We start from the raw sequence: 26,871 nt of genomic DNA, 5'->3' as shown, positions 1-26,871 counted from the left end.
GGACCACAAACCTTAACAATAACATTACATACAGAGTTCGTACATCTTTCACTTGTATCGCGTTACTCAGTACCAACTTAGTCAGTTCGTATAATTTATTGACACAACATGCTATAAATAAGGACAAGTTCTTTTTGATAACAGTATTTTGTTTCAAAACATAAACACAAAGCATTTTAAGTTGAATTCAAAAAAAGAAGTCGGTTATCAATTTGATTTTTTTTTATATTTGTTACCTCAGACTCCATAATTTATGAACAGATTTAGATTTTTTTTTTTTGCGAGTGTATACTTTTTTTTATTTATCTGTGACATTAAAATAATTTATAAATAGTCAAGCGATATTAGAATTTAGAGTAATATTAATTAAAAAAGACAACTTGATTTGATTTTTTTTAATACCTTAAACTCCATAATTTATGAACAGATTTTGAATATTTTTTTTCGCGAGTGTATACTTTTTATTTATCTGTGAAATTAAAACAATTTATAAATAGTCAAGTAATACTAAAATTTAGGGTAATATTAATAAAATAAAAACAACATAAAATTAAATATTAATGACTTTTGTAAGTTAACTTGGAGAAGAAAAGTGGAGGCGCGAATTAGTGCAGCTAAAATCTTTTTTCAAAATTCCAAAAAATGTGGGTTTTAAAAATTAAAAAAAAACATGTCACATAGGTTTTAATTGTTAGAAGAATTAATCAATAAAAAACAAAATTTAAACAATTTAATAAATCAATTAAATTTAGTGTTTCCTTCGATTTTTCTTAAGTTCTTTTTTTAGTTGGGACAATATTTCTAAGTCCAGACACTTTGAAATTTATTATGACGTACAACTGTTTATAAATTGTATAAATTCTATAGAAATCAACCATAATGAGATATGCTATACAACATGACTCACCATCCGGTTACGTTTTCACTGGCGATCTTGACAGAACAATACACATTTAAAATCACGTTATAATATTCACAGCAGTGCTATTCTGTAACATCTCACTTCGTACCTTTGTCACTCGTAAAATTATGACTTATGGTATTTTGATACTTGTATCCTTTTAATTTTATAATTATGGTTATACTATTTCCAAATTCAAAAAAGACAATATACTGTATTAAATGAGATTCGGTACTTCTTAAGGCCTTGGGTTCAACTATAGTAATTCCTGTGCTATTAGTTTTCGATCATAGTGATTTGTTCATCAAAATAAAAAAAACATATAATTCAACAGATGTGACATAGGCGTTACTATTAGATTATTTATAAGTCTAGACTGTCAGAGTTCTCGTGTCGGAAGAAATATTGCCTAACCCTTGGCCTCTAAACACACGCACACTTAAATAATGAAGTTGGGTTGTGTTAGTTATATTTTGTAGAGCGTCACTTATCTAGGCATATGTACAATGTACATACATGATGGAAGAATACAAAAGGTTTTCAACAAACGTTACAAATATTCACGTTTCACATTCGAACTCCGAACTCGATACTCAAATACCATCGCGTCGAAAGTATTTTCAACCGACTTCCAAAAGGAGGAGGTTATCAATTCGTCTGTATTTTTTTTTTTTCTTTTTTTTTTTTTTTTTTATGTTTGTTACCTCATAACTTTTCACTGGGTGGACCGATTTTGATATTTTTTTTTTGTTTGAAAGGTAGTGCTTCCCGTGGGGTCCCATTTTTTTTAATTTTTTCCGATGATGGTATCCTTATGAAAACGACATAAGTCTTAAATTTGCATTATGTATATGCGCGACAAATAGGTGAATAACTGAAAATCACGTTAACCAATTTTGATAATTCTTTTTTTATTATAAAATATATACTTCAAGGGTAATTTGGTGAAAGTTTGGTAAGGTTCTAGCACAGGATCCATGACAAAGTAACGGAACGGAAGGGAACGGAACAATTCTGAGGAGCACGTTAGCGATACTCGGTCGAATCTTTTATTTATAGGTTATTTGGATATTTGAGTCACCTTCCGTAATGTGGTTATGTTTATGTAATTATCATAGTCGAATATTATAATCAACTAGCTACCCACCCCGGCTTCGCACGGGTGCAATACTGATACTAAATATACTACAGAATTTGTTTATATACGACATCACATCGCAAACTTCTAAAATTATCAGTGTTTCTTTACTATATTGTTCATGTTTTATATACACAAACCTTCCCCTTGAATCACACTATCTTTTAAAAAAAACCGCATCAAAATCCGTTGCGTAGATTTAAAGATATAGGGACAGAGAAAGCGACTTTGTTTTATACTATGTAGTGATGGAACTCCTATACGGCTCGCAATTAGGGTGCGATATGGGGCAGAATTTCTAACTATCTTTAATCAAATTTTGTGTATGTGATGTGATGTCATATGATGTACGAAATATAGTTGGTCTTTTTCAAAGTTTTTTTGCTGAGTTCGATTACAGCTCTTTCGAGGGATCCTTGTAGTTTACGCCGCGTGACGTATTAAATCCGCATTTTCGAAAGTCTATTATTGCTTTATTCGCAAGTTTCCTTTGAAATTGTCCTCGAAGTAGTTTCTGACTCATATAAACGGAACGCTAAATCTATCCATATTAAAACAAATTAGTTAGTCAACATCAGCTTCACTTAAAATCAAAAAATAAATAAAAAATTTAACAAAAAGAAAAACCGACTTCAAACAAAACACTATTTTAAAACAAATGAATATGCACGAAAAAGTAATAAAAATAATTGCGTATTCAACATATTTTTTAGAGTCTTCCTAAGTTAAATGAAATGAAAAATATTAGACTACTTAAAAGTCGATTAACGATTATATCATGTAGTTATAATTATTGTTATATTTGGAGTCGGTGTCAGCCAATAAAACCCTACAGTATATCTATCAAAAAACAATACGAGAATACTTTAACAAGTATGTTTTTTACAAATTACCTTTTACACAATAATATACTGATCAATCAAGGGGCTCGTATCGCTTCTTTCTTTTGATTGTCGGGGCAAGGGCACCGTGGCTGACACCGGCTCCAAATATACCAATAACTATAACTACATGATATAATCGTTAATCGACTTTTAAGTAGTCTAATATTTTTCATTTCATTTAACTTAGGAAGACTCTAAAAAATATGTTGAATACGCAATTATTTTTATTACTTTTACGTGCATATTCATTTGTTTTAAAATAGTGTTTTGTTTGAAGTCGGTTTTTCTTTTTGTTAAAATTTTTATTTATAATATAAATACAATCATCAACTATAATAATAACTTTTGCGTAGAACACAAAAAAACTTCGTTATTGCTATTGTTATTGTTTACAATGAGCAACATTAAATTAAAACTTTTTTAATTAAAATAATAGTGTAAATCATGTTTAAGTTTTATTTTTTAACGGTTAATATGTATGTAAAATAATTAAATAGCCACTTAGATTCTCTGAATGGAGTTTTAAACAAAGGTCTTACATTAAACATGGATGACACGCCGTGTGAATGCTAAAAGCCAGCAAACTTGGCATGTACAGCCTGTAACATGATATGTACCTACAATCAATATTTAGTAAGTGAATGAATTGTAAACAATAAAGGCATATTTGTAATGTTTACCAAAATTTTTAGCATTTATAAGCCATAAGGAATTAAAGTAAAAAGTACCTACTTTACTTTTTACTAAGATGATATCTAGACACGCGGTAGAGTGTCAGCCAAGTTCAGGTAATATGATATACCCTGAGATGTTCAGTTGCTGGGCTAACGAATTCTTTCCTTTTGAGAAGAAGATTTGCAGCATTTTCACCCTCCAATAAGAGTTGAGAGTTTCTCCTGGTGAGACGATGGATAACATCTTTCAAATTTTTTACGACATTTGAAGAATGTGTAATGAAATTTTCTATACGAATTTAAGCATATAAAATCAGTAGCAATTGTCTGTGATAATTGTGAGTTCCACTCGATTAGGAAATATGCTACAATTGTAAAAAATAATTTAGGTCTAATTACAAAGATCTTCTTGAGGTCCATTAGGTACTACTACTATTGCACCTATTTATTCTCACGCCCAATACTTAATATTTCTGTTCTAGTATGAAAAGTGAGCCAGTGTAATTTTAAGCTAAAGGACCATTTACGATTAATAAAAGTGCTATAAGTAACAGTGCCTGTAGATTTTTTTTTTTTTTTAATCTTTTTATTTAACCTGGGAGTTTAGTCACAAATTTGACTATGTCACCCCCGTACAGGAAAGACGCAAAATTACATTATTTCTTACAATGCTAAACAACTAATATATTAATTATTACATTTAAAAATCATACCTTCCGTTTATGTATACAATTTTAGTAAATTCTTAGCGTCATTTGTCGACGGTGCAGCAAGTATACTATTACATATACCCACATTATAAGATTTTAATAAACGCGGCCGTAGCGGCTCGTTCCGCACACATTCCATTAGCCGGTGATAAACATCATCTATGCGATTACATTGTAAACATTTGTTTGTGTTTGACTTGCCCATCATATAATTAAACATATTTGATGGAATGTGACCGGAACGAAGTCTTAAAAATTTTACAATATTTTTCCTACACATTTTTAAATTTTGGAACCATGGACAAGAAGGAAGTTCACAAACTATAGTTTTGTACCATATACCTTTTTGTCGTGATCTTTCATCAAAGTACTCTTGCCAATTATTTTTACATGTTTGTTTGACTTTCTTTAAAATTTCAGTAGATAAAGGTGTACAATTATAAGGAATTCCATCATATACTGCCTGTTTTGCTGCCTTATCTGCTTCCTCGTTGCCCATGATTCCAATATGTGACGGCATCCACTGGATAACAATTATTTTATTCGTGCGTTCAATATTATATATTGACTCCAAAATATCATAGGCTTTCGAATGTCCTCGAATAGTCGAGGTCAATCGAGCCAAGTGTAAAAGAGCACTCTTGGAGTCCGACAATATGACGAACTTATTTGCGGTACAAGATAAAACATAAGAGAGAGCTTCTGAGATTGCTATCAACTCACTGTGCAATATAGACACATCTGCTTCAATTTTAAACTTGATTGTTATATCTGCTTGAGGGTCAAATATTGCTGCACCTGAACCAGTTCTGTCTTTAGATCCATCAGTGTATAATTTATAAAAAGAATTATATTTATTATCCAGTAGAAGCCGACAACAATTTTGCATATCTAATCTATTACATAATGATTTAGCCATGTTAATACCTTCAACAAAAGAAACTATATTTTTTGATATATCTAGGCTACTGATCCAAGTCTGAAGAGAATAAATTTGTAATTTTTTAATCACTTTAAATGAATATTGATTTAAATACCTATATACTGTGATAAGCAAAGGTATTTTTTTGTTTCTCCAATAAGAACTATCACAAATATTATTTAATGACTCTAATACATCTACAGTTAAGTTATCTTCGAAAGATTTTGACTTTAATATAAATTTACCAGCTAGATATTGCCTTCGAATTCGAAGAGGTGGAATATTCAATTCACTCTCCATAACATGTATCGGTGTTGTTCTAATAAAGCCGCCAATGATTCGTAGTGACTGATTTTGCACTTTGTCTAATTTGCTTAGATGACTTTTTATGCTATTGTCGTACAAAAAGCTCCCATAATCTAATCGGCTACGTATAATCGATATATACAGACGCCTTAAGTGTTTCGGATGAACCCCCCACTGACTACCAGCCAAAACTTTAAAAGGATTTAAAAATTTAAGGGTTTTGTCTTTAATCTCATTAATGTGTCTTCCCCATTTTAAACTCCTATCAAGCCACATTCCCAAATATTTAACACTATCAACTTGTTGTATATTAATATTATTATTAACTAAAGAAAATTCTGTATTACTTCTGCGTTGGCCTCTACTAAAAATACACATTTTGGTTTTTCTTTGTGATATGTTTAACCCAAGCTCTTGTATAAGATTACAAAAAATATTTAATGCACATTGAATATCATTAACAGCCAAGCCTATTACCTTATTTGAACTGTATATCACAAAATCGTCTGCATACTGGGAAATATATACATTCTGAATTTCTCGACAAATGTTTCTGGTAGCAACATTAAATAATAAAGGTGATAATGGGTCACCTTGGGGCAAGCCCATTCCTGAAGTACGAGATACTTTTTGATTGTTGCTAATTTCAATAGTCAGAAACCTTTCATGCAGATATTCCCATAGGTATCGACACAATAAAGCGCCTATACCTGCATCATCGACAGAATTTAATAAACTTGCTATATTGATATTATTATAGGCGTTATCTACATCAATAAAGCATCCAACTGTCGAAATGCCTTTAGTAAAGCCTGTTTGAATTCGTGTTATTAATCGTACTAGATTATCATAACAGGAACGTGATCTCCTAAATCCTATAGTGTCATTTGAAAAATAATTATTCTTTTCAAGGTACCAGTCTAATCTACGGTTAATGATAGTATGTAGTATTTTACAAATACATGATATTAGTGCAATGGGTCTATAACCGGATATTGATCTATTACTTGTTCCCGGTTTCGGTATAGGAACTATCTTAACCTGCCTCCACTGATTTGGTACAAAACCGTCTCTCAAGAATCTATTGTATAATGATACAAGTAGATTTTTTCCTGATTCCGGCAGATTACCAATCATGGAATAGGTTATACTATCTTCTCCCGGTGCCGTGTCTGAATGTTTTAAACAATTGTTTAATTCCTGTACCGTAACCGGGCATATCAGCCTTATGTTCTCGGACTTAAATACTGGCTGGTTTGGATTCACATAATCTGGTGCCAAACTACATAGTAAAGATTCGGATATTTCGCGATCCATACACGATTTCGACAACTTGTATCCCTTAATCCACTTCATACGGAACCACATTTCATAATAGGTGGTTTTCTCATTCACTTTATTACAATAATCCTGCCAAGTTGTAAACCTACCACGTCTTATATCTTTTTGTGAAATTCCGATCCTTTCGCGTAAACTATCGAGATTATTAGGAGTAGGGTTTTTTCTAAAATTTGCTAGAGCTAATCGTCTTTTAGCCACCGACCACGATATATTTTGTGACCAATAGGGTTTTGGTTTAAACTGGTTATTCTTTAAAGGGTTTTCAGATATTTTAATGTAAGGAATGGCTTCTTCTGCGGCAAGATTTACAATGCTAATAAACCCTTCATATGCAAGCTGATTGTCACTAGGAAGACTGTATTCATTTAAGTAATGTACTATAATTTCCCTATATAATGTCCAATTAGCCTTTTTGAAATTTCTATATTTTTTAATTGCGGGATTTATGTTAGTATCTAGTTTAATTTTGAGTATTAAATGGTCACTTCCCAAACTTTCATTTAAAACCTTCCAACTTAGTTTGATAGCAATATCTTCAGATGCCAACGATATATCAGGAGACGTTCTCTGGACCACCCCATTAACTAGTTTTATACGAGTATCAGTACCATCATTTAGAGTAATACAATTACATTCTAAAATTGCATCGAATATCTGGGAACCACGTAAATCAGACTTCGTGGACCAATTAGGATGGTGTCCATTAAAATCTCCTGCGATTATTGATTTGTGCCCAAACATCGAAAAAAAATCGTTCCAATCTTGAAAGCAAGTGTTAACATTTGGAGGACAGTATACTGAAACTATATTTTCAATATCACCACAATTATATAGTTTTACATATACATTTTCTATTTCAGTGTTCGAAATATTTAAGTATTGTTGTTGTGCTTGTATAGATCGGTGTGTAATAATAGCAACTCCTCCAAATCCATCTCTCCGATCAGATCTAAAAATGTTATATCCACTAATATGAATACTGCTGTCCGGATCTAACCAAGTCTCACTAATTATAGCAATGTGTATCTTTTCCTGATATAACAGTAACTCAAATTCAGACAGTTTTGGTCGTAGACTTTGGGCGTTCCACTGGAGTATATTTATTGATTGTAAGTTATTGCTATTATCCATATTGGCTTAAGAATTTTACACATGGCCAATCTGATATTAATTTCACTATCAATAATACAACTTCCTTATATATGATATTAAAGCAATCTTTAATTTTTTCTTCCCACGTCAAGTCTTTTTCCAATATTTTCTCCTTTAATTTTATAAAAACTAATTTCCATTTATTAAATCCCGTCTTTGCTTCCTTTTTGTTTTCTCTCTGATCTTCCGCATGCTCTTTACTGCTTAATGACTCTGATTCTGAATGACTTTCTTCCATAATCTCCAAATTAATTGTTTCATTTACTTCCAAATTATTATCTTTTTCATGATTCATGGTTCTCTTGTTTCTAATTTTCTTCTTCGACAGTCTTTTATCATTAGTTTTGGCCTTAGTTACCTCAGCGTAGGTGTTTGTTAAATGTACAGAGGTTATCTCCGAGTTATTTCCAAAGTCTTTGGCTTTATAAGTACCTTTGTATGAAGTTGGGAATGTTTCCTTTGAAATTTGAAGCGCTGGAGGAGGGCTCGGAGGAACATATATTGTTAGTGCCTTTTTATAAGTGCAACCAAATTCAGCCATAAGCTCTCGGATTCGCTTTTCTTTAAGGTAAATAGGACATATTCTTGCCATGGACATGTGATTGCCACCACAATTATTACAAACAAATGAAGTACGCTCACAATTTTGATGGTTATCACCACATTTTGGGCAAGTAATTTTGTGTGATGGACATATCTTTATTGAGTGTCCATATCTCCAACAACGTGAACACTGCGTAACAGGAAATACATACGGCGTTACTGTTATTGTAGTATCAAATATCTTTATTTGTGACGGTAAAGATGAGCCCTTAAAACAGATTCTTATAGCTTCACTTGCCTGCCAACTTCCATTAAAACCATTTCTTCGTTTTAACCGCTTCACTCCTAAAATTAATATGTCACTATATAAACTTTCTAAAATTTCTTCATCTGTGAGATCCAAATCTATATCTTTTATCACACCATATGTCTGATCCATATCCATAGTCTTATAGGTTCTATATCCATTTTCATTAAAAAATTTATTACTTATTAATTCTTCTGCACTGTCCTCTTTGTCAAACTGAATCAACACTTTAAATGAATTAATATATTTAACTCGAACGACATTTTGAATATTTTCTGATTTTAATGTTTTGGCCAATTTAAATTGCTTTGGAAGTGGTTCATTGGATGTAATGCAGACTTCAGTCATGTCCTCTGGTATTCTCTCCAACTCATTTAACACCCCAACACGAGCAAATCTTTTCCCTTTTCTTTGCACCGTGGTCCAAACTTCTTCTCTGTTAGTCACCCTGGTTCTCTTATTTGGTCTTATATTGTTGTCGTTTATCTCGATATTCGAAAGCTCTTCAACTTCCTCCGAACACTCCTGCATCTCACATTCCAAGTCATTCCGAACGTCTGAATCACTGGTCGTCATATTGCTTGCTTATTCCGTGCGGATGCACTGAACATTGTAAACAACGTTATCACGCAGTGTCGAGCGCGGCGGCCGATGCAATGCTACAATAACGCGTCCACTATCTACAAGCGCCCGCGCGCGAATGAATGGTGCCTGTAGATATGATGATTATTTCAGGTTTCACACCATTTCGTGATTTGCTCGTTCAATATTCTATATTTTCCATAATTCGTAACCTATCTCGAGCTAGATCTTCTGTAAGTTTAAAATTGTTAACAGTAAACAAGGCTTCTATCTAAACTCTTGGAGTGACATTTTTGCTGACGAATCTTGACGTAAAAAGGTTTTACGCCAGTGCTTGTATACTGTGATGGACTGTGCTTGCAGCTCTCTGTGAGTTTGATTCGTATACACGAATGCATATTTTAACTAGTGTGAGTGTTATTACGTATGTTATAATTAATTTAATGAAATAAAACAAGGAAATGATCTCACGTTTTGTTTATGTTATTTGAGACATTGATAAAGATGTCTGTTTGCGATGAGCACCTACTTGAAGTGTACTCAGACGCTACATATTTTGAGAAATACATATAATGCGTTATACACAATATAAATAAAAAAATACATTGTAATAACAATATGATATATATGTACTACACTTTATTATGTTCTTAGATTAGTGATGTGCCGAAATTCATTTTACATTCGGTTTTCGACAATTTGAACGAATTTTGACATTCGACATTTTGTTTATTATACTGAAATTAATGTTTATCATACTAATTCGGCGAATGTCGTAATTTATTCAATCTATCTATCTCTAGCTTAAATACAAAATGTACCTAGTTAATAATGTTTAAAAAATATTTTTGAGGCATTTAGAATAGGCGTTGAATGTACGTACAGGTAGAGTACAGCGTAATATTATACCATATAAAATTCCAAAGTTCTTCGAAAGGCTAGAAAAAGTCATGTTCGCAGAATTGTGACATTCTTTAAATGAATCGTATTATGTAAATAGCGTTTATCTATTGAGTTGATTGAGTTTATATATTCTTTGTTAAAGTAACATCTTATTATCCTTTTATCGTAAGTTAAAGGATATATTTATTATAATTCGTGTATTCGATGTAATAAAGTAAATTCTACCATAATTTCGTAAAAGAGTCGAGATGGCCCAGAGGTTAGAACGCGTGCATCTTAACCGATGATCGCGGGTTCAAACCCAGGATTAGCACCACTGAATATTCATGTGCTTAATTTGTGTTTATAATTCATCTCGTGCTCAGCGGTAAAGGAAAACATCGTGAGGAAACCTGCATGTGACAAATATCATAGAAATTCTGCCACATATGTATTCCACCAACCCGCATTGGAACAGCGTGGTAGAATATGTTCCAAACCTTCTCCTCAGAGGGAGAGGAGGCTTTAACGCAGCAGTGGGAAATTTACAGGCTGTTGGTTTTCGTAAAAGACATTATCTTATTTTAACGTTTCAATTAACGTTTGTCTTATGTTTCGTTTACGAATCCTTAAAAAAAATAGCGGCACAAACTCAGCGGGAAATTTACCCGAGTACGATAAAAAGGGTTACGTATTTTATTAACTGTATATGTATGTGGTAAATGTCGTTAGGTTCTTATTACAGTTCCGGTTGTAGTGCACACCTATTTGCATAATACGCCACGCAACAGAAATTCTAAATGACAAATACTTTGAGTTAATTATAAATGATTGAATGGTTTCTAATTCACTAGCTGGGGCTTTAGCCCTTGTGCATATAACAAGCCTAGTGTTGAATGTAGATTTATTATTATTTTTATTGTACAGGTGGTAAATGAGCAGCAGACTTATCTAATGGAAATTGACTTATCGCCCATGGATATCGACAACACCGTGAGGCTCGCTACATTGTCAACCTCTAAGAAATCTATTTTTGAAGGTTTCTAAGTCAAATCGGTTTGGTAAAACCGCCGGCGAAAATATTATTTAGGAGTGTACCAGTGTAATAATACATTTAGAAATAGTTTTTGTTTTTGTATGTACACTAACTTATATAAAGCAAATTAATACTTTATTTCAACATTATTTGATGTACTTAGGTAATTAATTTAAGGTTATGGATTTCTAATACATCGTAACTGTAAAGATTTATCATATTCTTGTCAAAAATATTTCCCGCGCTTTTTCAAAAATTTTAACATTGCGCATTTTATTGATTTTACGTAAGGATTATCGATTCTTCCCAGCCCCTTGTAAGAAAATATAAGACATGGTTCTCCTCTAAATCGTCTTACATAATAGATGAAAAACCTAAGCCGTGTTCAAAACCTTGTTCCACATTTTTTTAGAAATAAACAGAATGATGAATGAATGATTGATAAAATGAATGATTATGATGATAATTTATAGTGAGGCAAAAAACATTGAACGTTCTTATATACTATAACCCGCAAACTTGTTAGTTGAGATGCGTTTAAATACATAACTTAATTACCATTCATTTATAATACGAATAATCGACAATCATAAATTACGTTCGATTATTATACAATTTATATGAATAATTTACGTATGTCGCGGTATCATACTATTCACAGATAAGTAAATGATCATGCTCAAAGACATAAGTTACACAAGAGTAGCGTACGATTGAAAAAAAATTGACAGACATTGAATCGAAAATTAATAAATAAAACTCTCAACGATCGTATAATATTGAATTACTTTTTATTATTTAAAACATATTTCTTACACGTTAAATTATTATAAACTAAAAAACTTAAATGTAGTGCTTACCTACAAATGAAAATAAACAACAGATATACTTAGCAGATTTATTAATTTATTATAGAGAAAATACGCTTTCACCATTTCGTCCTTTAAGATTTAGATAGAGATCAAGATTTAGTACCTTAGTAAGTGCCAAATCTAGGTCCGTCAGTAGAAGCCAGCTTTAGATTTTTTTTTTTTTGTATCTGTTGACCATAGTTTTCTGTGTTATAATTGTTAGACTATTGCAATATAAATCATTTGAGTATTATTTCTTAATAACTTCCATAATGTTATGTATATCTTGTTGTTTTTAATTATTTATAATATAATAAATAACCTTTTTTTTTTCTTTTTTTTAAGAGCTTTGTCGCTAAAGCGACTATGTCGTTCACTGAATAATCTTATAAGTAATGTTTGTATTTTATAGACGAATATTATGTCAACGTAAACAATTTAATACGCGGTAAATTCGGTGCTCACGAGCACTTACTTAAATGTCAAATTTTGACAGCCAGTCTTAACAGCTACTTTGACATTTCTAAAGGTCACCAGGGCTGCTTCTCATGATGTTGTTTTAACATTATTATGTTTTTAATTATATTACAATATCAACCTCAAGAGTAAAATATTTCTAAACATAAAGATTTTATGTCTATGTCTGCCGTTTCAACAACAACATTTTGTAAATTAAAAAGCTTAAGACTTTGAGGAAAAGGTTCGCAACATATTCCACCACGCTGTTCCAATGCGGCTTGGTGGAATACACATGTTACAGAATTTCTTTGAAATTAGACACATACAGGTATACTCACGATGTTTTCATTCACCGCCGAGCATGAGATGAATTATAAACACATATTAAGCACATGAATATTCAATGGCACTTGTCTGGGTTTGAACCCGCGATCATCGGTTAACACACGCGTTCCAACCTCTGGGCCATCTAGCCTCTGCCTTATCACGTACACAAATTGATATTTTAATAGTTAAGTTTTATCTTTTTTTTCGTCCACACTAATAGTTTCATATCTAATCTGTTAAAATATTTTTAACTAATAAGTAGGTATAACACATAAGAAATTACTCAACGACTTCGGAATGTAAATATTTAATAGAGGAAAACAGTTTACATGTAAAGGCTTAAGTAAACGCGGAAAATATGGTTATAAATAATGCAAGTCGTTCGCGAGACGTGTTTGCTACACACAGTTGAATAGATATGGCCAAATATGGTAAACATTTTAGCTGTCTTTTATTGTGTTACTGTCTGTGTGTCACTAATTGTAACCTGACTGTTTTTATTGAATAGGCTATCTTTGGAGGATTTTTTATTTTTTAGAGGACGAACGAATGAAATTAATCAGTAGAAATTTATTATTATTCATTTTTCATTCTCCTGCCCTTATCCCAATTTTATTTGGGGTCGGCACAGCATGTCTTCTCCTTCCATACTTCTCTGTCAGACATCATCTCACAGGTAACATTCTTTCTAGCCATATCGTCTTTCACACAATCCATCCATTGTTTCCTTGGTCGTCCTCTACCTCTATAGCCATCCACATTTATTATTATTATTTTATTATTTATAAGGTATTTTTTTCAGTTGGCTGGCAACCCTATATTTCAATGACTAAAGAAATGTTGTCCTGCCATAAACGGTGCGTAAGTGCTATACGCGAATTAGGACGTGTAATTTTACGACGTTCACATTTTACAAAATCATTACGTTGATTTAAGAAATATTAATATATACGATATAAAACAAAGAAGGTCTTAGGATGAAGATATTGGGCTCACTATATATTAAGGTTTGATTGATCTCCGTCACGAGATCACAAGATAGACACTCAATTCCCTCACCCTTATAATCCAATGAGACACGGTCAAGGACAAACACTGAGCCAACGATTTAACGTGATTTCTTAGATATGCGTGTGTTATATAATATCGTATCATTTCGTTCATACGCTTTGATAATCTATGTTTTTGAGAATTTTGGGACTAAAGTTATCCCATATTCATAACTTGTTTCAAAACCAGGACCTCCAAAACCTTCACAAAAGTAAGGGAAATAATTGTCATCATATGATCTCCGAAACTAAAATAAATCTGATTGATTGCATAGCTCATTTAGACTTTTTGGAAATTTCATCAATCAATAAATACTAAGTCAAGATGTACTAAGGTGCTCTTAATTTAATCTTCCTCATATACTGTGACACCATTTCTTTCAAAAATATATTTATTTTTATCTATACATATAATAGAATTGGAGTATCTATATGTAATATTAAAATAGCCCTTTTTATTCAACGCATACGTATTTATACTCGGTGCATATAACAAAAATTTGTTTGTTCCTTGTCTTTCTCTTTGTTCCGGCTAATCTCTGGAATGGCTGGACCGATTTTGACGGGACTTTCACTGGTAGATAACTGATATAATTGTTAAACTTAAACGCTTACAATGTGGCGGGCAGCAGTTTATACATAATATTGCTGTAAATATATTGTGAAGCAATTGTGAGTGTATCCACTTTATTAAAAACATTCCGAAGGAAGTCTCGATCTCCAAAATGTATAGTGTTCTAATTATAAGTAAGTAAATAACCTCTTACAATATTTGGAAGTGCTCGTGAACAATGGTACCGTACAATTGCTTGTATAAAGTAAGTGCGTACTCATTTTGAAAGCTCCGGTTTTTAAAGCAGCGATTGTATAATGAACGCAATTAGGTCAATTAGCGAGAAATTCGGGTTGTGTCGAACCGGACGCTGAGATCATTTAATTAGAGGATGCAATAAGAAACGAATTCATTATTTATTCAAATAAAACCATGTTGAGTAAAATCATTTGATTAATTAAGTTTATTAGTTTAGAAATAATCAAATTATTTACAAATCATTGATTATCCTATGCTTTTAAGATAGGTCAGACAAAATTACGTTCAGTGATGTCGTTTTAATGAAATAGGTATAATACTTGGTGGTAGGGCTTTTTGTATGCCCGTCTGGATAGGTACAGTCGGTGTAAGAAAAGATTCGTCACCTTAAGATCTATTTTCGTGTGTTCATTACGAGCGATTTACCGATTGAGAATGATATATTCGCGCCGCAATGATTTGATGTTTAGATTCAAAAGATACTAAGAGACTCTGACCCATGCATCAGATATTTTACCGTTAAACAACATTACTTAGTATTGTTTTGTTCCGGTTTGAAGGGTGTGTCAGCCAATGAAGCTACACAAGGGACATAACATCTTAGATCCCAAGATTGGTGGCGCTTTGCATCGCCAAAGCGAGGAGGAAGGAAGGAAGGAATTGTTAATGTTTATTACAGCATTGTCTATGGATGATGGTGACCACTTAGCGTCAGGTTGCCCATGCGATCGTCTGTCTACCTATAGCATCAAAAAATATTAATATGATAACTGGGATATGCAACATATACCATATTAGAAGCGGGTGGTCAATTTTTTGTACCCAAATTCAGTATTACGATTTAACTGGGCATTGCTAGCATTCTATCACCATTCCATGCATTCGTATTTTATACAATAACTATTTTTAAGTTTGACTGTAAATTATACGTATCTAGATACAATATGAAAAGTAATCCTTAAAATAAAGTCTGAATGAACAGCCGTTTTGTAGACGTGCCAAATCTCAAATCAATTATATTATGTAACCTTCAAAGAACACGAGGCCTGTCTGGATATGATATGGGATATATGTTGGTCGGGTACTAATTATACTTATTTGTAACGGTTACCATACGTTTTCAATTCGATTGCGATGAAACTTCGAAAGCACATACATCACATACATACATACATACACATCACATACATTACTCTGTTCCCAATGTAAGTAGCTAAAGCACTTGTGTTATGTAAAATCAGAAGTAATGACGGCACCACAAACACCCACACACAAGACAACATAGAAAACCAATGAACTTTCTACATCGACTCGGCAGGGAATCGAACCCAGGACCTCGGTATGGCGTACCTATGAAAACCGGTTTACACACTACTCGACCACGGAGGTCGTCAATATAATAGATTATGATTAATAATAGAATGTGGAATACTGATATATACTAAATATAATACAGAATTTGTTTATTTACGACATCACATTAGAAATTAAAATTATCTGTGTTTCTCTACTATGTTATCCATGTATTATACATAAAAAAACTTCCTCTCGAATAACTATTTATTAAAAAAAACCGCATCAAAATCCGGTAATTTTAAAGATCTAAGCTAACATAGGGGCAGACCGCGGTAAGCGGCTTTGTTTCATACTATGCAATGATGGTGATAATAACAGTTAAACGGCAACGATATTGATGACAAACGATTTGAATTTACTACTTACTTTTTACTTTCTACTAAACAGCAAAGTTAAAAATTTCTGCGGAATTTTATTATAGAAACGGATACCTTGCCCCAAGAAGTATAAAGCATGACTCAACTCATATGATTAAGAAGTTATGTATTTGGTAATACAAAATTGTCAAAGCTCTTCAAATAGATTATTTTCGCAAAGGTTACGGGGTCAAGGTCGAGTGACGTCACGTCTTGTAACTTCAGCGCAACCTTCGTTTGGGCTGAGGTAAAATTACTCAAACCGCACATTCAACGTTTACATAAGTAAGTATAGTGTAAAGGATTAATGATATAAGGTCATGTAGAAATGTCTGAGTGTACACACACTAACAAAACGCTGCGAGCGGTTTTCAGCGTACCAGGATTCCAGAAAGATTACAGATCTCTTAAACCATATTTATTGATGATGATTTCGTGATCAATATAGTCAAATAGTTTAATACTAGTTGTCGCCGGCGGCTTCGCTTGCGATTTACGGGGTTGTTTGTCATGTGTTAAGCAATAAAAGTAGCCTATGTCCTTCCTTAGAGATCAAATTTGCTTCATGATTTATTATATTTAGGCAAATTAAAGCGGACAATAATTGCTATTCAATAATGTATTCTTATATCAACTGATTATCGGCTTAATCTATAAATGTTGCGTAAGGGATAATTAGTTAAACAAGGCTATATATTCTTATAAATATCAAATCTATTTTATAGTTCAATTATCGGCATGCGTTAGTGTGATGCTCGTGTTAAGAAATGTCTTGGTGTGCGTGCAAGGATTATGGTTAGAATAGAGACAGCATAAAAAATATAAATTAGATTGTATTTAATGAATCCTTTTGCGAGAGACTATATATCTAATTTATTAATTAATAGAAATATAAATTACTAGCCGTCTAACATCTAACATTTTAGATAACAAGCAGTACCGTTGAAATAATCATTGATACTATAATTAAGTAGAAGTTCTGTACCGTCGGCACCAAAAAGATACACGATCGTGAATAGATCTATAACAGCAAGAGAGTAATCAGCTTTTAACAAAAACCTCCCATACAACGTTAATAAGAAAAGCCGAGTATGATTGGAAGATAAAAATCTTTAACGTGCGTTTTGCACGTCGTGTACATGACATACTTACAAGCAACGCATAATTTACGACTTGAGTAATTTCTGAAGGTAATTAAAATGATGATAAGATTATTTAATCTCATTACTTTCTCATTTCAGGAAGTTTAAAGAGGTCAATGACAGTAAGGGATATGAAAATCTAACTATTTATTAAAAAAAAACTAATTACTACCAAAATTTTATATATTTCTGTCATATATTAATTCCTTGTTCGGATTAGTTGCTCAGGTTTGAAATTCGAATTCAATTATTATTGAAAGTTTTCGAACAAATTCCCTTTAGTTTAAGTAAAGACGGTTTTTGCCTAATTGTGTAGGTGCTATACTCATACACATAGGTATATGTTATTATTAGATGTGCTTATAGTTTTGCATTATTATATATAATAGTTATAATATGTTTATATATTTCTTTGAAAATATATAATCTGATTTATAATTATTAAGAAGTTAATTTAGTAAGTATTTCAAAGATGCTCTTAATATAAACATATGATTTATGTATTCAAATATTTTTCTTAAGAAATAACTAAACGCATGAGGTATTCACAAAAACTAAATAAAACAAATGTCTCACAAATAGTTTTCGATGAGAATATTTGTAATCAATGGAAGATGTTTTAAAAACAAGCTTATTGCATATTGGTGGTAATTTTAACACATTTAAATTAACTTTGAATTCCTATTTTCATTAATTATACTTTTAATTTATATAGTATATGATAGCATTTTAGTATTTCAAATAGTATAAGCGTGTTTCACACGTACTGTTTTATTTATATGTATCGTAATAAAGATTTAATTATAAAGCTGTGTATATAAGAGTGTAAATATAATATAAAGTGCATTATATCTTCCGGCCGCGACGTCCGTCTGTCTGGCGCCAGAGCGAAGGTCACGGGAAGGCGGAAACACCCCATGCAATAAGAATCAATGATTTCTGTCAAATTAATTTTCAATATAAATTAAATCGATTCTATAATAGGATTTGTTTGTTTCTTTATCTTAAAAATAAATCGATTTTTATAAAGGTTTATTTCAATGTTCTCATACGATAATAAAGTATGCTTATAAGTAGTTTATTTGTGTATATGAAGATAAAAATATATATAATTTCTTGTGGGAAATAAATTTAAAATTTATATTATGTTGAGAACTGGAACGGTGTAGTTTCAATGTTTTTATGCTCAAAATTAAATATAATTAATATTGACATAATGTAGCTCAATAAAATTATTATTAATAACGATATATAAATATTTATAATAAAATTATATGAGCCAAAATTATTCGTTAGATATGTAACTGGTACGTAAAAAAGTTACTTGAGGACTCGACTCAGAGATAATATTATTGAAATATATTTAATAAATGAAGCAAAATCAGCTTGTACGTTATTAAGTGAGTTTAATAGTATTTAATTTTGTTTTTGTTGTTGTGCCACCAATTCCTATTAAAATAATGTTCTTACTATTTGTAAGCAATGTAGAGCTATTTCTAATAAATAAGGCACAAAGCCATGTATGATATTGCCAATACTCGTGAAAGCATATTTGCTGACGAGCTGTGTCTGCCTTTATATGGCAGTTTAGTAGAAATTGGAGCACCTAATGGTGTCGACAGCGCCCCGCCGGTGGGCGAGCCCATATTTGCCATAAACGCTGTCTGTCACGCTAGCTTACTAATTTACAAAATAGACATTTATGATACTCTGTTGGGAATCCATGATATTCTATTGTTTTCGGAGAAAATAGTCTTTAACTTGTGGGTTTTATTAGAAGCAACACTAAACGTTGTGACAACAGAGAATACTTTTAGTACTTTGTAGAAATTATTACGAGCTGAGATGGCCCAGTGAGCTGAGATGGCCCAGTGGTTAGAACGCGTGCATCTTAACCGATGATTGCGGGTTCAAACCCAGGCAAGCACCACTATATATGTGCTTAATTTGTGTTTATAATTCATCTCATGCTCGGCGGTGAAGGAAAACATCGTGAGGAAACCTGCATGTGTCATCGAAATTCTGCCAAATGTGCATTCCACAAACCCGCATTGGAACAGCGTGGTGGAATATGCTCCAAACCCTCTCCTTATTGGGATAGGACGCCTTAGCCCAGCTGTGGGAAAATTAAAGACCGTTACTGTACTGTACTGTACATAACTTATTAAACTTCTTTTTGGGGTGGTTTTTTGGTGGAAATTTCTCCACCGGAATATCCACTAAATACCAGCGGTATTCTCTCCTCCTTGTCTTGTGTTCAAAGAAAATAGTCTTTCATTTGTGGTTTTTAATAAAAGCAACAATAATAAGTGGCGACTACAGTGCATAGTATTAGATCTTTGTAGATCATATTTAATTTTTTCGGGGGCAATATGTGAAACTTGCTCCACTGGAATACGTACAAAAAATCCAGCGGTATCTCTTCATCGGGCGTCACGGAATCGCTTCCGCTTGCTACTTTGACATTTAACAAGTACCTACTGTAAGTTCATTAAAATATACTAAATCTGATATTATTGGTATATAAATAGTTTATTATCTTTACATTAGCATATAATTGTCACTATTGAAGTATTTTAAAAAAGTTGAATTTATCATATTTCTAGGTACCAACCAGAAATGCTAATTTTGAATTACAATTTTAAAATTGGATCGATCCAATTTTAAAATTGTGTTTGTTGCTTGACGATATAATATTTTTAAAAAACGATTATAGCCATAAGTACGACACAACTTAGATGTCGCATCGGCAAAATTCGTACAACCGATCACATCCGAATTGAGTACGCTATCCCAAATTATCAATATTTATTTCTCATGCGATCATTGCACAAACGTAATAACTTGTAATATCATATGACCTAATATATTCGTCAATTTGACGCGTCGATTTACATGCACTTGCTTTCTCTGACGCGAGAATCTATAGCGACAGATAGCGTCGAATGGCGCGATAGGGAGTTATTTCTATTGGTTGTATAAATCGGCAGTAATCGGTTTTAATTTCATTCCATCTAATTTGTGTCGTACTATATAATTATTCTAGTCAGATATACATTTTGTACTTCACGATTGATTTCTATGTTCCACGTTTCGAGCTTGTTTAGAATATGAGGCGATATCTGTCATTTATAATTTTGGCACGTTTCTTTATTTGACCAAATCAATATCAATTGAATAACAGTGTCATTGAGAACGTTCGAGTTTGGTCATAGTTTGTATAGAAGAATTAATTATAAAAAATTTGATTTTGAAATATAATAAAATATGTCAAAGATGTAAAATTAAATATTCGGTAAATGTTCAAGTAAAGTGGCTCACGCGACTTTATCCGTCTCTATGTAGTTGGATGTATGAAATAAACAATATTGAATAAAAGTTATTATATTTGAAGTTATTATATTCTTATTGCAATAAAAAGTGAAAAAGTAATCTTCTGTAAATACGGGTTTCATCACAAAGCACGAGTTGAATAATAAATAAAGCATATGCAAATCCATGCTTTTTCGGATTTGAAGGCGTTTCATAATCATCGGCTACAATTTACTTTCCTGGTCACTGTACCCAGAGCACCCAGAGCAGAGATATCATTAACTATTATCATCAGTTCCTGTCTCTGATTGGCTAATTAAACAAGTCTCATAATATAACAACAACAACAACAGCCTGTAAATTTCTCATTGCTGGGCTTAGGCCTCCTCTTTGAGGAGAAGGTTTGGAACATATTCCACCCCGCTGTTCCAATGCGGGTTGGTGGTAAACACATGTGCAACACAACAATTTCTATGAAATTAGACACCTGCAGGTTTCCCCATAATGTTTTCCTTCACCGCCGAGCACGAGTTGAATTATAAACACAAATTAAGAACGTGAATATTCCTGGTTCGTATTTGCCTGGGTTTGAACCCGCAATCATCGATTAAGGTGCACGCGTTCTAGCCCCTGGGCTATTTCGGCTCTATAATATAAAACGATCCAATAATATATGAAACGCGATAAATATTACTGTACTAACAATAAATGTGAACAGGGATCGTGAGTCACTTTTAAAACAATGCCTCAAAGTGGACAATACATTTCTAATCGTATTAATTATTAATTATTTTTACGCACAAAGGATTTTGCCATGCAGTTATTTGTTTTCCAAATAACTCAAAGTCAGTTTGACGTTTACGGGATATGAAAAATTTATATAATTATGAATAATTTTACTTGGTGGTAGAGCTTCGTGTAAGCCCGTCTGGGAAGGTTCCACCAATTCATCAGATATTCAACCACCAAACAACAGTATTCAGTATTCTTGAGTTCCGGTTTGAAGGGTGAGTGAGCGAGTGTAACCACAGGAACAAGGCATTGGCGATGAAAGGAACGTTTAATGTTTCTTACAGCGCCGTTGCCTACGGGCGGTGGTGACCACTTACCACCAGGTGGACCATATGCTTGTCCGCCTACCAACAACACAAAATAAAATGATTTGTTTTATTTATGTTACCCGAACGATGCCAGGTTTACGTCTAGTAGTATAATAGATAATGACGTATTCATAGGAGTAGTTTACTCTCTTATTCCGAATACATTGTACACTATTTGCTGTTTGTGGCTTCCTCGCGTGTTAGGTTAGGTTGGTCGTGCATCACAGTGCCCTATTTTCTCCCTTAGAATTTAAGCTTGCTTCGTAATTTGCGATTCAGTTATTATGCCATGACAGAAAAACAAACGGTCAGACAGGCAAAGTCACTTTCGCATTTATATTATTAGTATATACATATGTCTGTTCCAAGCTGACTGTTAACTTTTTAATCAAAGTTGGGATGTCGAAATCCAAGTTTGATCAACATATGTTAGATTTTTCTGTCAAAAATCTATATTTTTCTGTGATGAAAGTTCACACTCTAATGCAAAAGCATTTCGTCCTGAATGCTCTAATTTTGTACCGCATTTTGCCGACCTATTGGATTATGAGAGCGAAGGATTGAGATCACCTGTTTTTGAACATATACTTCAACTTTTACACCGTCTGCGCAGTAGGGCAGTCTCCGATGTTATCGGCGTGGCCGAAATCGGTCAGCAAAGACGAATTTGATATTAATTTTTATATGTAATACCAGACAAAGATATCACAATATGTTGCAAGTACAAATTGTTATAGTGATTATGTACTTGGAAATGCGTACCAGTATATTTATTCCGTTTCTATGAAATCATGAATATTTCATTTCGGATGTGAGAGAGTCCCTTGCCGAGGGTAATGTTTGTAGGTATATTTTTAATAAAGCTATAGTAACATTTTATTCCAGATATCAATTATATAATGGAGCGGTTTTAGACCGGTATTGATTCATGGTTAATTCATCGTCGATTATTTTATTTAGATAAGCTAAGCTGTAAAAAGGCCATATAAGACTTTAAATAGATTGATATAATTAAAGCATATCTATCACGATAACAATAGCGATTTTGTTTATTTAACGTACAAAAGCGACACAATCCAAGTTTTAAGGATTTTTATGACTTATCACGCAGACATGACATCATGTAATAGCTTTTATGGTCATTGCAGCATCTTTATTTATTTTTTATACGAGAGAAACAATACGCTTAATTTTTTTTATTGTGGCAATATTTTTTTAAATATATTATTTTGCAGATATTCGTGTGAACAATGAATATTGTGCCAGTATTTATAAATGTTTTATTTTTGCAAGGCTAGGGTATTAAAATTATACCCTTGAAAATAAAATAGAAAGTATGTATAATAAATAACAAACCTTTAATTTTGATTTATGCACCGCTTGATTGATTTGGAGCGAGTCGAATGCATGCCATATGCAATTCGTAACATTTTTCAACAGGGCAGACATTTTTGAACATTTATCACTTAGTCACGAAAAGAAAAAAAAAACTCTTTTTTTTTTAAACACACTACACGTCTGTCACTCGCCTGTTCGATTTTCAAACTGGCCGTCTGGCTGTATGATATCAGAGGAAGTGAGTGAAGCGGAACGCAACGATAAAGACGTAGAATAACTATGTAAAAGTCGGGTGTTTTATAGAGTTAAGATACAAAAACGTAAATATTAAGGCAGTGTACATAATGTTGGTATAATATGAAAAATATCATGCAGTTACTTTATATATACTTAGTGTTATTTATAAAAAAACCTTGAATTAATGACTGCCCCGTAACAAGTAATTAAATACCGACGGAGAACATTTTTTTTCTATTCCTTACATCGTCAATGTGTCACCAACCTGGGAACTAAGATGTTATGTCCCTTGTGCCTGTAGTTACATTTGATATACTATATATAACAATTAGAAAACTATATAATTCCAAAAGTCTATAAACTACTACGCGCTATTACCCCATATAAACATGAAAGAATATTTTCTATTATTGTTAAAAGAAATGCACCGTGTCGTGTGCATTTTTATAACAAATCGCAACTCGAAAGCGCACGAAATTATTTCATATACTCAGACTATTGCTATTGTAATATCATTTTATTGAGCATAAAATTGTATATCATAAGCCTCTTTCGGTCTTCTATTTAACGTTTAGTTTCGAAAGATTTATCTTGTTTATCTGAATAACTAATAATTTAACACATGTAGCTGAACATAACGCTAATTGCTTTTATTAGAACCCATATGGTCAGGATTAAATGGACGAGAGAGACTTAATGACACACACTATAAATAATCTGTTTATTAAGATGTTACTGGCATATAAAAAAAAACACTCTTCAATTTTTTTTATGAGGCAACATCACATACATTACTCTGATCCCAATGTAAGTAGCTTAAGCACTTGTGTTATGGAAAATCAGAAGTAACGACGGTACTACAAACACCCAGACCCAAGACAACATAGAAAACTAGTGGTAATCTACATCGACTCGGCCAGGTATCGAACCGGGGACCTCGGAGTGGCGTACCCATGAAAACCGGTGTACACCGCTCGACCACGGAGGTCGTACTTCGAAATTGAATAAGAAATCAAAATAATGATGCAAATGAAATAAAATTATATAAAGTCACAGTGGTGTTATTCCGTGAGAACAATCTCGAAACTCACCGCAGAACACGATTGTGGAATGTTAGTAACTGATATGCGGCATTGACATTAAATAATTATATTATTAAAGATTGTTCGCCTAAAAACATCTCATTAAGTAGATTTTCAAGATTTCACTAGTGAAATACGAATACAATTATGTATTATTATACGACAGTAAAGATTCCTACTGAATATATCCTGTGATAGGTTAGGTTATATTTAGGCACATTATTATTCATGACTATTCGTATATTATCCAGTTTTATTAGGCATAGCGTGAATCAGTCAATGCTTAAAACTATACAATTTAAAAAAAAAACAATCGAGTTATCCTCGCCTTAATCATAGGTTAAGAATCGGATCAGTATTTACTAACAACAACAGCCTGTAAATTCCCATTGCTGGGCTTAAGGCCTCCTCTCCCTTTGAGGAGAAGGTTTGGAACATATTCCACCACGTTGTTCAAATGTAGGTTGGTGGAATACACATGTGGCAGAATTTCGATGAAATTAGACACATGCAGGTTTCCTCACGATGTTTTCCTTCACCGCCGAGCAAGAGATTAATTAGAAAGACAAATTAAGCACATGAATCAGCGGTGCTTGCCTGGGTTTGAACCCGCAATTATCGGTTAAGATGCACGCGTTCTAACCGCTGGGCCATCTCGACTCATATAAGCGAAAATAGATCGAAAATAGATAGATAGAAATATCTATTGTTTATACCTGTTTTTGACTGATTTGAGTTTTGATTTTAACTGAAAATTGTGTGACTGCGAAGGAAGATTTCGAAGGGCGATTATTATTGTTCTGCATTTACAGTTCGTATTAGTAGGTAGTTGATTTCTTAACTTCGTAGTCATTATTATCTTCGGATTACACTTTTTTTTGGTTACTGACATTAGCATAGATTAAATATAAAGCGAGGGAAAACACTTGACATTGGGATCTTTCAAGGTTTTAACTATACATTAATGACAGCATCGATATCCGTTTAAAATGTACAATTTGTACAATCATATATTCAAATTGAATTTTCGACCTATTCTTACTGAACAATAACAAATTAACAACCCGCAAATTTCCCAGTTATACATAAATTTTATTAAAATTGTAATTGTTAAAAAAACTTACACAAATATTAGTTATACTTTAAGCAAAATTGATTATAATTTTCTTATATAAAAACTAATTTATAATGTGTATGTGATATTCAATTTTGTTGATTATTAAGTATTTTGTTTTATTTCGTCCGTAGGTATATCATTATCAATCAGATTGTCTGCATACAGATGACTTTCAGTATAGAATATATATCTTCCTGGTGGTAGGGCTTTGTGCAAGCCCGCCTGGGTAGGTACCACCCACTCACCAGTTATTCTACCGTTAAATAACAGTACTCAGTATTGTTGTGTTTCGTTTTGAAGGGTTAGTAAGCCAGTATAACTACAGGCGTAAGGGACATAACACCTTAGTTCCCAATGTTGGTGGCACATTGACTATGGGTGATGGTGACCACTAACCATCAGGTAGCCCATATACACGTCCGCCAACCTATACAATAAAAAAAATAGAATTCAATTACAAAGACAATCAAAATTAAATAACCGTTTTATGCAAAAGGCGGATTAATAAATACAAAATTATGATTTTAATAAAGCAAAGGTCGCAAACTTCAAAACGTCTCGTTTCCAAAGATAACGAACCTTATTATAATCATATTACTCACTAAACATCCTCGGTTGTTTTATCCATATCCGTCGAGTGACTCACGGAGACTCGGCGTCCTATACAATGTAAATAGAAAAGAAATTAATACCTACGCGTTTAACCTATACGGTAGATGACAGATATAGACATATCGACTAGATATTATTACGTTTTAATAACAGTAAATTATCGATAAATTTATACATTTTAATTTAACTAGCGGCCCAATTCGACAGATTCATTTAAATTAGTCGTTTTTTCCACACTTATGATTTATTTTACGTTTATATCTTTTTGTAGAATTGAATGGATGATCGATAACCTTTATAAATTATTAGAATTCGCCCCCTGAGACTTAGTTCAGGGTCATCAG

The 26,871-nt window shown here is 32.6% G+C and overlaps 1 protein-coding gene across 1 annotated transcript in view; it reads right to left on the bottom strand.

The window, feature by feature from the left end:
* Window positions 1–23,740, bottom strand: part of LOC124534278 (differentially expressed in FDCP 6-like) — a 33,568-nt gene extending 9,828 nt beyond the window's left edge. The window contains exon 1 of the mRNA XM_047110028.1: window positions 23,498–23,740. Coding sequence (XP_046965984.1) covers window positions 23,498–23,590 — 93 coding nt within the window. The 5' untranslated portion in view covers window positions 23,591–23,740. The remainder of the gene's footprint in view (window positions 1–23,497) is intronic.
* Between the last annotated feature and the right edge of the window lie 3,131 nt (window positions 23,741–26,871).

Source organism: Vanessa cardui, chromosome 12, assembly GCF_905220365.1.
Source record: "Vanessa cardui chromosome 12, ilVanCard2.1, whole genome shotgun sequence".
Lineage (NCBI taxonomy): Eukaryota > Metazoa > Arthropoda > Insecta > Lepidoptera > Nymphalidae > Vanessa > Vanessa cardui.
The sequence above is the reverse complement of the archived record's forward strand: the minus strand, read 5'-3'. Positions and strand labels throughout refer to the sequence as shown.